This window comes from Rhinoraja longicauda, chromosome 26 (assembly GCF_053455715.1).
Source record: "Rhinoraja longicauda isolate Sanriku21f chromosome 26, sRhiLon1.1, whole genome shotgun sequence".
Lineage (NCBI taxonomy): Eukaryota > Metazoa > Chordata > Chondrichthyes > Rajiformes > Arhynchobatidae > Rhinoraja > Rhinoraja longicauda.
Window position 1 is genome coordinate 1,539,331 of NC_135978.1, and position 13,039 is coordinate 1,552,369.

The following is a 13,039-nucleotide window of genomic DNA, read 5'->3' on the forward strand; positions in this document are numbered from 1 at the left end:
TTAGTGTGCGGGGATCGCTGGTCAGCACGGACTCGATGGGCCGAAGGGCCTGTTTCCGCGCTGTATCTCTAAAAATAAAAAATCACATTTAGGCAAACCCCATTTATAACAGGTGTGCTTAGAACATTCTGGAATCAACAACAAGACTATTATCATATCATATCATATCATATCATATATATACAGCGCGGAAACAGGCCTTTTCGGCCCTCCAAGTCCGTGCCGCCCAGTATCCCCGCACATTAACACTATCCTATTCTCTGAATGACATTTACCTGCATCATTACCTTCAATGCACCAATTTAATTGACCAGCGCAAATTAGTTCCGATGATGAGTTTAAGTTCGCGCAAGTCTTTGGTCAACAACACACAATGAACTTTACAACTAACCTGGCAATCACCTTTTCATTAGAGGGGGTCAGTGTGGACAACTGAGGAGCTGATGAAAGGAGAACGGTGTTCACTGGACATGTTCACAGACTGGCTGGGCAATGTGTGGGCAGAAGACCACCTGTGCCCACCTGGGCTTCCCACCAAAGAATGGTGTACGCAGCCCAGACCATCACACCAACCAACCTCCGTCCCACCGACTCCATCTACACCTCACGCTGCCTCGGCAAGGCCAGCAGCCCAGACCATCACACCAACCAACCTCCGTCCCACCGACTCCATCTACACCTCACGCTGCCTCGGCAAGGCCAGCAGCCCAGACCATCACACCAACCAACCTCCCTCCCACCGACTCCATCTACACCTCACGCTGCCTCGGCAAGGCCAGCAGCCCAGACCATCACACCAACCAACCTCCCTCCCACCGACTCCATCTACACCTCACGCTGCTTCGGCAAGGCCAGCAGCCCAGACCATCACACCAACCAACCTCCGTCCCACCGACTCCATCTACACCTCACGCTGCTTCGGCAAGGCCAGCAGCCCAGACCATCACACCAACCAACCTCCCTCCCACCGACTCCATCTACACCTCACGCTGCTTCGGCAAGGCCAGCAGCCCAGACCATCACACCAACCAACCTCCGTCCCACCGACTCCATCTACACCTCACGCTGCCTCGGCAAGGCCAGCAGCCCAGACCATCACACCAACCAACCTCCCTCCCACCGACTCCATCTACACCTCACGCTGCTTCGGCAAGGCCAGCAGCCCAGACCATCACACCAACCAACCTCCGTCCCACCGACTCCATCTACACCTCACGTTGCTTCGGCAAGGCCAGCAGCCCAGACCATCACACCAACCAACCTCCCTCCCACCGACTCCATCTACACCTCACGCTGCTTCGGCAAGGCCAGCAGCCCAGACCATCACACCAACCAACCTCCGTCCCACCGACTCCATCTACACCTCACGCTGCTTCGGCAAGGCCAGCAGCCCAGACCATCACACCAACCAACCTCCCTCCCACCGACTCCATCTACACCTCACGCTGCTTCGGCAAGGCCAGCAGCCCAGACCATCACACCAACCAACCTCCCTCCCACCGACTCCATCTACACCTCACGCTGCTTCGGCAAGGCCAGCAGCCCAGACCATCACACCAACCAACCTCCGTCCCACCGACTCCATCTACACCTCACGCTGCTTCGGCAAGGCCAGCAGCCCAGACCATCACACCAACCAACCTCCCTCCCACCGACTCCATCTACACCTCACGCTGCCTCGGCAAGGCCAGCAGCCCAGACCATCACACCAACCAACCTCCCTCCCACCGACTCCATCTACACCTCACGCTGCTTCGGCAAGGCCAGCATCCCAGACCATCACACCAACCAACCTCCCTCCCACCGACTCCATCTACACCTCACGCTGCTTCGGCAAGGCCAGCAGCCCAGACCATCACACCAACCAACCTCCCTCCCACCGACTCCATCTACACCTCACGCTGCTTCGGCAAGGCCAGCAGCCCAGACCATCACACCAACCAACCTCCCTCCCACCGACTCCATCTACACCTCACGCTGCTTCGGCAAGGCCAGCAGCCCAGACCATCACACCAACCAACCTCCCTCCCACCGACTCCATCTACACCTCACGCTGCTTCGGCAAGGCCAGCAGCCCAGACCATCACACCAACCAACCTCCCTCCCACCGACTCCATCTACACCTCACGCTGCTTCGGCAAGGCCAGCAGCATCATCAAGGACCAGTCCCTCTCCCTTTTCTCCCCTCTCCCATCAGACAAGAGGTAAAACAAGTGTGAAAACACTCTACCACTGTGCCACCGTGCTGCCCGACCCGCTAAGTTACTCCAGCAATGTCATACAGTCATACAGACAGAGAGTGATACAGTGTGGAAACAGGCCCTTCAGCCCAACTTGCCCACACCGGCTAACAATGTCCCAGCTACACTAGTCCCACCTGCCTGCGTTTGGCCCATATCCCTCCAAACCTGTCCTGTCCATGTACCTGTATAACTGTTTCTTAAACGTTGGGATGGTCCCAGCCTCAACTACCTCCTCCGGCAACTTGTTCCATACTTCCACCAAGCTCTGTGTGAAAAAGTTACCCCTCAGATTCCTTTTTAATCTTTATCCCTTCATCTTATACCCATGTCCTCTGGTCCTTGATTCACCTACTCTGGGCAAGAGACTCTGTGCATCTGCCCGATCTATTTCTCTCATGAATTTAAACATCACTATAAGATCTCCCCTCATCCTCCTGCGCTCCAAGGAATAGAGACCCAGCCTACTCAACCTCTCCCTGCAGTTCACACCCTCTAGTCCTGACAACATCCTCGTAAATCTTCTCTACACCCTTTCCAGCTTGACAACATCTTTCCCATGCCATGGTGCCCGGAACTGAACACAATACTCTCAAAGCAGCCTCACCAACGTCTTATACAACTGCAACGTTCTATACTCAATACTCTGACTGATGAAGGCCAATGTGCCAAAAGCCTTCAAGGAACCATCCTCGACCCCTCTGCTCTCCAACACTACCCAGAGGGTGAATCTTTTAACCCTTCACCTTAAACCTATGCATTGTGTTTCATAGCCAGGTGTGCCTTGGCTTGAGCCCACCTGCCCACAGGTGATGGCGTTACCTGCACTCAGTAGGACATTGCGTGCCGTTGGATGCCAGGAGATGATGCCCACCCTCTTCGAATGTCCTTCCAACATGACGATGGGATCGGTGATGGAGCGGAGAGTCAAATGGTCCGGGATCTGCCACACCTGGGAGGAGGAGACAGCTGATTAGAGAGTGTCAGAGAACCTTAGTGCGGCACAGTGGTGCAGTGGTAGAGTTACTGCCTTACAGCGCTTACAGCGCCGGAGACCCGGGTTCCATCCCGACCACGGGTACCGTCTGTACGGAGTTTGTACGTTCTCCCTGTGATTTGAGTGGGTTTTCTCCGGGTGCTCCGGTTTCCTCCCACACTCCAAAGACGTGCAGGTTTGTAGGATAATTGGCTTGGTAAATGTAAAAATTGTCCCTAGTGTGTGTGGGATAGTGTTAGTGTGCGGGGATCGCTGGTCGGTGCAGACTCGGTGGGCTGAAGGGCCTCAGTGTGTGTGGGATAGTGTTAGTGTGCGGGGATCGCTGGTCGGTGCAGACTCGGTGGGCTGAATGGCCTCAGTGTGTGTGGGATAGTGTTAGTGTGCGGGGATCGCTGGTCGGTGCAGACTCGGTGGGCTGAATGGCCTCAGTGTGTGTGGGATAGTGTTAGTGTGCGGGGATCGCTGGTCGGTGCAGACTCGGTGGGCTGAAGGGCCTCAGTGTGTGTGGGATAGTGTTAGTGTGCGGGGACCGCTGGTCGGTGCAGACTCGGTGGGCTGAATGGCCTCAGTGTGTGTGGGATAGTGTTAGTGTGCGGGGATCGCTGGTCGGTGCAGACTCGGTGGGCTGAATGGCCTCAGTGTGTGTGGGATAGTGTTAGTGTGCGGGGATCGCTGGTCGGTGCAGACTCGGTGGGCTGAATGGCCTCAGTGTGTGTGGGATAGTGTTAGTGTGCGGGGATCGCTGGTCGGTGCAGACTCGGTGGGCTGAATGGCCTCAGTGTGTGTGGGATAGTGTTAGTGTGCGGGGATCGCTGGTCGGTGCAGACTCGGTGGGCTGAATGGCCTCAGTGTGTGTGGGATAGTGTTAGTGTGCGGGGATCGCTGGTCGGTGCAGACTCGGTGGGCTGAAGGGCCTCAGTGTGTGTGGGATAGTGTTAGTGTGCGGGGATCGCTTGTCGGTGCAGACTCGGTGGGCTGAATGGCCTCAGTGTGTGTGGGATAGTGTTAGTGTGCGGGGATCGCTGGTCGGTGCAGACTCGGTGGGCTGAAGGGCCTCAGTGTGTGTGGGATAGTGTTAGTGTGCGGGGATCGCTGGTCGGTGCAGACTCGATGGGCTGAATGGCCTCAGTGTGTGTGGGATAGTGTTAGTGTGCGGGGATCGCTGGGCGGTGCAGACTCGGTGGGCTGAAGGGCCTCAGTGTGTGTGGGATAGTGTTAGTGTGCGGGGATCGCTGGTCGGTGCAGACTCGGTGGGCTGAATGGCCTCAGTGTGTGTGGGATAGTGTTAGTGTGCGGGGATCGCTGGTCGGTGCAGACTCGGTGGGCTGAAGGGCCTCAGTGTGTGTGGGATAGTGTTAGTGTGCGGGGATCGCTGGGCGGCACAGACTCGGTGGGCTGAAGGGCCTCAGTGTGTGTGGGATAGTGTTAGTGTGCGGGGATCGCTGGTCGGTGCAGACTCGGTGGGCTGAAGGGCCTCAGTGTGTGTGCAATAGTGTTAGTGTGCGGGGATCGCTGGTCGGTGCAGACTCGGTGGGCTGAAGGGCCTCAGTGTGTGTGGGATAGTGTTAGTGTGCGGGGATCGCTGGTCGGTGCAGACTCGGTGGGCTGAAGGGCCTCAGTGTGTGTGGGATAGTGTTAGTGTGCGGGGATCGCTGGTCGGTACAGACTCGATGGGCTGAAGGGCCTGTTTTTGCTCTGTATCACAAGAGTCTAAATTCTAAAGTGATATTTGGTCAGGAACCTTCATCAGACTGTGTACGAGGGAACTGCAGGTGCCGGTTTAAACCGAAGATAGACACAAAATGCTGGAGTAACTCAGCGGGAAACAGGCAGCATCTGTGGAGAGAAGGAATGGGTGACGTTTTGGGTTGAGACCCTTCTTCAGACTGAACCTGGGGAATACTGTGTTCAGTCATGGTAACCCTGCCATGGGAAAGATGCAGAAACTAAGAATTGCAGATGCTGGTTTACACCAAGGATAGACACAAAGTGCTGGAGTTACTCAACAGGTCAGGCAGCATCCCTGGAGAAAATGGATGGATGACGTTTCGGGCCGGGACCTTACAATGAGTTTGAAGAAGAGTCACACATCCATTTTCCCAAAGACCCACTAAGTTACTCCAGCACTTCACTACATTTTTTTGTAGAAACACAGAAAATAGTAGGCCATTCGGCCCTTCGAGCCAGCACCGCCATTCAATATGATCGTGGCTGATCATCCAAAATCAGTACCCCGTTCCTGCTTTCACCCCATATCCCTTGATTCCGCTGGCCCGAAGACCTAAATCTAACTCCCTCTTGAAAACATCCAGTGAATTGACCTCCACTGCCTTCTGTGGCGGAGAATTCCACAGATTCACAACTCTCTGGGTGAAAATGTTTCTCCTCATCTCAGTCCTAAATGGCCTCCCCTTTATTCTTAAACTGTGTGACCCCTGGTTCTGGACTCCCCCAACATCGGGAACATTTTTGGTACCAAATAATCCAATTATCTGTCCAGATAAGAATTTTATATGTTTCTATGAGATCCCCTCTCATCCTTCTAAATTCCAGTGAATATAAACCCAGTCGACCCACGGCAAACCAGCATCTGTAGTTCCTTGTTACTACATTACTGAGATAATCAGTGGACCGATGCAATTATCTTTGATTGTCTCGTTACATCATCCAATGAGACTTATGGACTTTTGGGTTTCACTGCAATTTCCTTCAAATAATAAAAAACTTTAAAGTGCTTTCCTCAATCATCTCATGTTAAGAGTGGTTCTAATATCACCACAAATCACAACAGATCAGAGGATAATTTACTGGTACCATTTATGTTCAATTTCGATTTAATTCAAATTACATATTAAATCTCCGCGTTACTATTTATGTTACTCATTTCAAATGATGGGATCATTCAAATTATTCGGTACCAAATGACTATCATCAGGATCATAATATCACGACTGTCATTTTCTCTGCTTCTCGTTCAAAAAGAACAGAACAAAACTTTTTTTATTATTGGACGAAATTAAGGTCATAAGTTCATACGTTCTTGGAGCAGAATTAGGCCATTCGGCCCATCAAGCCTATTCCACCATTCAATTTTAGCTGGTCTATCTCTCCCTCTCAACCCCATTCTCCTGCCTTCTCCCCATAACCCCCGACACCTGTATTAATCGAGAATCTATCAATCTCTGCCCTAAATATATCCATTGCCGGCCTCCACAGTGAATTCCACAGATTCACCGCCCTCTGACTAAAGTAATTCCTCTTCAGCTCCTTTCAAAAGGTACGTCATTTCATTCTGAGGCTGTGGCTATTTCTATTGACTATTTAATTAACTAATTAATTTAATTAACTATTTAGTCTGATGTCAATGCTATTAATAGAATGCCATGGCCAATATCTGATTATAAAATGGCCTTCTGTTTAAGAGGCAATTATTCTGTGCAATGTCCTGTGAACAGTAAAAAGTTAATTTCTATGTAGGGAGACAAGTAATGAACTATTTATAACTCTGAAATATTTATAATAAGCTGAATCTGTGCTGTGTGGCACGGTGGTGCAGCGGGTAGAGCTGCTGCCTCACGGCGCCAGAGACCCGGGTTCCATCCCGAACACGGGCGCTGTCTGTACGGAGTTTGTACGTTCTCCCCGTGACCTGCGTGGGTTTTCTCCGGGCACTCCGGTTTCCTCCCACACTCCAAAGACGTGCAGGTTTGTAGGTTAATTGGCCCCAGTGTGTAGGGAGTGGATGAGAGAGTGGGATAGCATAGAACTAGTGTGAACAGGTGATGGATGGTCGGCGTGGAGGCAGATACGATCGTGGTGTTTAGGGGGCTTTAGGACCGGCACATGGAAGAGCGGGGAATGGAGGAATATGGAGCATGTACAGGCAGAGGACCTTAGTTCAATGGTAGTTCATTGTCACCAGTGCACAGCACAGTGAAAGTCTTTCTGCACAACCCATAAATGCATCGTCAACATATTTTGGCGGCATTTACAAACGTTTAACTTTAGTGACAAATAACGAATAGTGAGCGGCCTGGATAGAGAGGATGTGGAGAGGATGTTTCAACCAGTGGGAGAGTCTTGGACCAGAGGGCACAGCCTCAGAATTAAAGGACGTTCCTTTAGAAAGGAGATGTGGAGGAATTTCTTTAGTCAGAGGGCGGTGAATCTGTGGAATTCATCGCCACAGACGGCTGTGGAGGCCACAAGTCAGTAGATATATTTAAAGCAGAGATAGATAGATTCTTGATTAGTGTCAGGGGTTATGGGGAGAAGGCAGGAGAATGGGGTTAGGAGGGAGAGATAGATCAACCATGATTGAATGGCAGAGTAGTCTTGATGGGCCAAATGGCCTATTTCTGCTCCTATCACTGATGAATGTTTGAACTTGGGCACAGACATTGTGGGCCAAAGGGCCTGTTGCTGTGCTGAACTGCTCCATGTTCTGCGTAATAATTACTTAGATTGTACGCACATTGAAGGCGAAAAGCAGACATTTGTAACTCTGAGCTCTATTGTGCGTGATTGAGGGCAAGGCAGATTGTTGAACAGGAGAGGGCAGCACTGAGCAACTCTGTGGTTCACTCTGGTTCAGGAACTCAAGTCTGCAGCAACAGAATGAACTGTTGGAATGAACGGCAGAGGCTGGTTCACGCCCAGGATGGGCACAGAGCTGGAGTAACTCAGCGGGACGGGCAGCATCTCTGGAGAGGAGGAGTGGGTCACGTTTTGCGTCGAGACAGTCTGAAGAAGGGTCTCGATCCGAAACGTCACCCATTCCTTCTCTCCAGAGATGCTGCCTGACCCACTGGGTTCTCCAGCGTTGTGTGTCTATCTGCAGCAATGCCCAGTGGTACAGTGTAGAGTTGCTGCCTCGCAGCGCCTGAGATCCAGGTTCGATCCTGACATCGGCTGCTATCTGTGTGGAGTTTGCACGTTCTCCCTGCGTGGGTTTCCTCCAGGTGACTTTAGGATTTACTTTTAGACCTTAGAGATACAACACGCAAACAGGCCCTTCGGCCCAATGAGTCCGCACTGACCAGCGAATACCCTGAACATTAGCTCGGACCTACACAGTACGGGCAACTTACAATTTCTACCAAACCAATTAACCTACAGACCTGCACGTCTTTGGAGTGTGGGAGGAAACCGGAGCGCCCGGAGAAAACCCACGCGGTCACGGGGAGAACGTACAAACTCCATACAGACAGCACCCGTAGTCAGGATGGAACCCGGGTCTCTGGCGCTGTGAGGCAGCAGCTCTACCCGCTGCACCACCGTGCGCCCCCCCTTCCCCACACCCTCCATATTTAGGGGATAGATTATGTGCAGGCAGATCAATGGATCGTGGCATCATGTTCAGCACAGACATTGTGGGCCGAATGGCCTGTTCCTGGGCTGGACTGTTGTGTGTTCTAAAGACTGACTGTCCATTGTAAGTGGGGAAGACTCTGTAAGAATTGAGTTGCCATTGAGTTTAACGTTGCGGTGCAATTGTCAAAGTCAGGAGGCTGCTGGAAGGGGGAGATATCTGGCCAATTACTCACCAGATCCAGAGCTCAGTGGACAAAGCTTCTTCTGATCAAAGTTCCCAGTAGGATTGCAAGCATATCCTAAATAAGCATTGCATAACTTGAATGGACGGGGAAACAAACTGCTGGAGATAATCTCCCATTGTTTATTAATTTGGCACAAGTGCTAACTCAACAAACTTGCATTAATTGGTCACAAAAGTAATTTCTTATCAGGAATGATGTTGTTGGTGTTCGTGCAGGCTCGCCAACTGTCCCGTATGTTGGGCTACATTAGTTTGTCCCGTACGGGACCGCCCTTGTCCCATATTAGTAGGGTTGCCAACTTCCTCACTCCCAAATACGGGACAAAGGGTGACGTTACTGCCCGGCCTGGGTGGCCGCCATTGGTAGAGCGAGAGCACGTGGCCGCTGGCTGGGTGAGGTCACGTGGGGCACGGGGCGGTGACGTCACCTTGTCTCGTATTTGCGAGTGAGGAAGTTGGCAACCGTGTGTTCGTGGCAAAGGGTTCAGAGGTCCTAGTGGGGACGGCAGACAGAATATTCACCGGAATAATCATGGTGGGGAATGTGGAGGAGATGTAGAGCCATAGAGTGACACAGTGTGGAAACAGGCCCTTCGGCCCAACTCGCCCACACCGGCCAACATGTCCCATCTACACTAGTCCCACCTGCCCGCACCGGCCAACATGTCCCATCTACACTAGTCATAGAGTCACAGAGTGATACTGTGTGGAAACAGGCCCTTCGGCCCAACTTGCCCACACTGGCCAACATGCCCCATCTACACTAGTCCCACCTGCCTGTGTTTGGCCCATATCACTCCAAACCTGTCCTATCCATTTACCTGTCCAAATGTTTCATAAACATTGTGATAGTCCATGCCTCAACTGCCTCCTCCAGCAGCTCGTTCCATACACCCGCCACCCTTTGTGTAAAGTAATATCCTTGATATCTATTATTCATTTCTCCCCGACCCCAAAGCCCCCTCATTCTCCCCTCCCCTCCCCTCCCTAAAGCAGAGATAGATAGATTGTTGATCAGTGCGGGTGTCAGGGGTTACGGGGAGAAGGCAGGAGAATGGGGTTGAGAGGGAGAGATCGATCAGCCACGATTGAATGGCATAGTAGACCTGATGGGCCGAATGGCCTAATTCTGCTGCTATGTCTTATGATGGGAAGGACCGCAGCAAGGCCACGGAGAAACCATTTGAAGAATCTACGCACAAAACCTGAGGAACAGCACCACAACCCAACGGTGTGAACATAGAAAGACACAGAGTGCTGGAGTAACTCAGTGGGTCAGGCAGCATCTGTGGAGAACTTGGATAGGTGACGTTTCACAGAGTGCTGGAGTGGCTCAGCGGGTCAGGCAGCATCTGTGGAGAACATGGATAGGTGACGTTGTGGGTCAGGACACTTCTTCAGATTGATTGTGGGGGAGGTGTGAAGATGCGAAGGTCCCGACCCAAAGAGTCACCTAACCATTGTTGAGATTTAATAGGAATCTGAGGGGTGACGTTTCCACACAGAGGGTGGTGGGTGTATGGAACAAGCTGCCAGAGGAGGTAGTTGAGGCTGGGACTATTAGACGGGTACATGGATAGGACAGGTTTGGAGGGATATGGACCAAACGCAGGCAGGGGGGACTAGTGTAGGTGGGACATGTTGGTCAGTGTGGGCAAGTTGGGCCGAAGGGCCTGTTTTCATGCTGTATCACTCTATGACTCTAAACGGCAGTATTGTATCTGCATCTTGTAAACCAGCATCGACAGTTCCTCATTTCTACTTCAGGAATATTTCTCTTGCTGTAAAGGTTCAGACGTTTTTGAGAAGGTCATCCTTTCCTTTAGCTCCATGTCCAATTTCCAATCGTCACGACATCTGGCCAGGGAGCACACTTGGAAGGCACTGCTTACAGTTTTTATCCATGAATGTCTTCCTCAGGGGACAAATAACATTCCAGTAACTCAGTTTTCTTTATCAGAATAAATTCCCGGTTGCCGTAGCAAACGATCAACTACATTTTCTGAAGTTCTGGAAAGCAATGAAGAGGATTCCAGAAAGGAAATGCTTATTATCATTGGCTCTGCCCACTTTACTTTAGACTCTAGTGATACATGCCCTTCAGCCCACCGAGTCCAGACCGACCCAGCGACCACTCTGTACACTAGCACGATCCTACATTCACAATTTACATTTACACCAACGCCAATTAACCTACAAACCTGCACGTCTTTGGAGTGTGGGAGGAAACCGGAGCACCCGGAGAAAACCCACGCAGGTCACGGGGAGCACGTACAAACTCCGTACAGACAGCACCCGTAGTCGGGATGGAACCCGGGTCTCTGGCGCTGTGAGGCAGCAGTGAAAGACGTGCAGGTTTGTAGGTTAACGGGCTTGTTGTAATTGTAAATTGTCCCTAGTGTGTGTAGGATAGAGCATGTATGGGATGATCGATGTTCGGCGCGGTCTCAAAGGGCCTGTTTCCACGCTGTATCTCTAAAAAACTAGAACTAAGCTGGGTCAGGCAACTTGGCTAGCATGGACCAGTTGGGCCGAAGGGCCTGTTTGCAGGCTGCATCACTCTATGCCTTTATAGCTATTACTTTTGCAATGATTATTTTGGACTTTCCATGACATTGGAGATTGTTGTTACCAGTGAGGATTACACGAATCTTGCTCTTGGCAAGTTTAACATTTCAGACTGGTATTTATTATAGAATATCTCTGGACCCTGTCCCAGAACAAAGCTTTACACAAACCTTTGTTGAACGAAAGGCTTTCAATGAAGTAGTTTAAATGAAATGCGCACAAGTCTAACTTTAAACCGGTTGCTAGGCACTGTTGCAATGGTGTCATCAACAAGGATGATCAACAAGGGCGGCACGGTGGCGCAGCGGGTAGAACCTCTACCTCACAGCGCCAGAGACACGGGACCCATCCTGACTACGGGCGTTGTCTGTGTGGAGATACGGTGGTGCAGCGGGTAGAACCGCTACCTCACAGCGCCAGAGACCCGGGACCCATCCTGACTACGGGCGCCGTCTGTGTGGAGATCACACATTCTCCCTGTGACCACGTGGATTTCTCCAGGAGCTCCGGATTCCTCCCACATCCCAAAGACGTGCGGGTTTATAGATTAATTCTCTAGTATGGGAACAAGTGGGATAACATAGAAGTTCATGAGTTCATAAGTGATAGGAGCAGAATTAGACCATTCGGCCCATCAAGTCTACTCCGCCATTCAATCACGGCTGATCTATCTCTCCCTCCTAACCCCATTCTCCTGCCTTCTCCCCGTAACCCCTGACACCCGTACTAGAACTAGTGTTAATGGGTGATTGATGGTCGGCATGGACTTGATGGGCTGAAGGGCCTGTTTCCATGCTGTATCTCTAAACTAAACTCTAAACTGGCATTCAAACCAAGGAGAATAGTCCCAGAGTTAGAGATTTACAGGATGCCAACAGGCCTTTAGTGCCGACCAAGATGGATACAGAATAGTCTGTGGAGCATTCCCCTCATGAATTAATACACCTCTATAACATCACTCCTCATCATAGAGTCATAGAGTCTTATAGTGTGGAAACACCAGCCAACATGTCCCACCTGCCCGCATTTGGTCCATATCCCTCCAAACCTGTCCTATCCATGTCTAACTGTTTTTTAAATGTTGGGATGGTCCCAGCCTCAACTACCTCCTCTGGCAGCTCGTTCCATACACCCACCACCCTCTGTGAGAAAAAGTTACCCCTCACATTCCTATTAAATCTTTTCCCCTTCACCTTGAACCCATGTCCTCTGGTCCTCGATTCCCCTGCTCTGGGCCAGAGACTCTGTGCGTCTACCCCATCTATTCCTGTCATGATTTTATACATCCTTCATCTTTGTGTCTATCCTTGGTGTAAACCAACATTTCTGCAGAGGGAACTCATCCTGAAACGTCACCTATTCCATTTCTCCAGAGTTGCTGCCTGATCCGCTGAGTTACTCGACCATAGTGTGTTATCTTTAGATCTTTGTTTCTCCAGAAGATTGCAAGCTCCCTGGATCAGGGTGGCACGGTGGCGCAGCGGTAGAATCACTGCCTCATAGCGCCAGAGACCCGGGTGTGATCCTGACTACAGGTGCTGTCTGTACGGATATGGGGTGAAAGCAGGAACGGGGTACTGATTGTGGATGATCAGCCATGAGCATATTGAATGGCAGTGCTGGCTGGAAGGGCCGAATGGCCTCCTCCTGCCACTATTTTCTACGTTTCTATGTTCC

At 51.2% G+C, this 13,039-nt stretch overlaps 1 protein-coding gene across 1 annotated transcript in view; it reads right to left on the bottom strand.

The window, feature by feature from the left end:
• Positions 1-13,039, bottom strand: part of LOC144606549 (coronin-1C-like) — an 80,808-nt gene that overhangs the window by 18,709 nt on the left and 49,060 nt on the right. Inside the window, exon 4 of the mRNA XM_078422804.1 lies at positions 3,063-3,192. Within this exon, the coding sequence (XP_078278930.1) occupies positions 3,063-3,192 (130 nt within the window). The remainder of the gene's footprint in view (positions 1-3,062; positions 3,193-13,039) is intronic.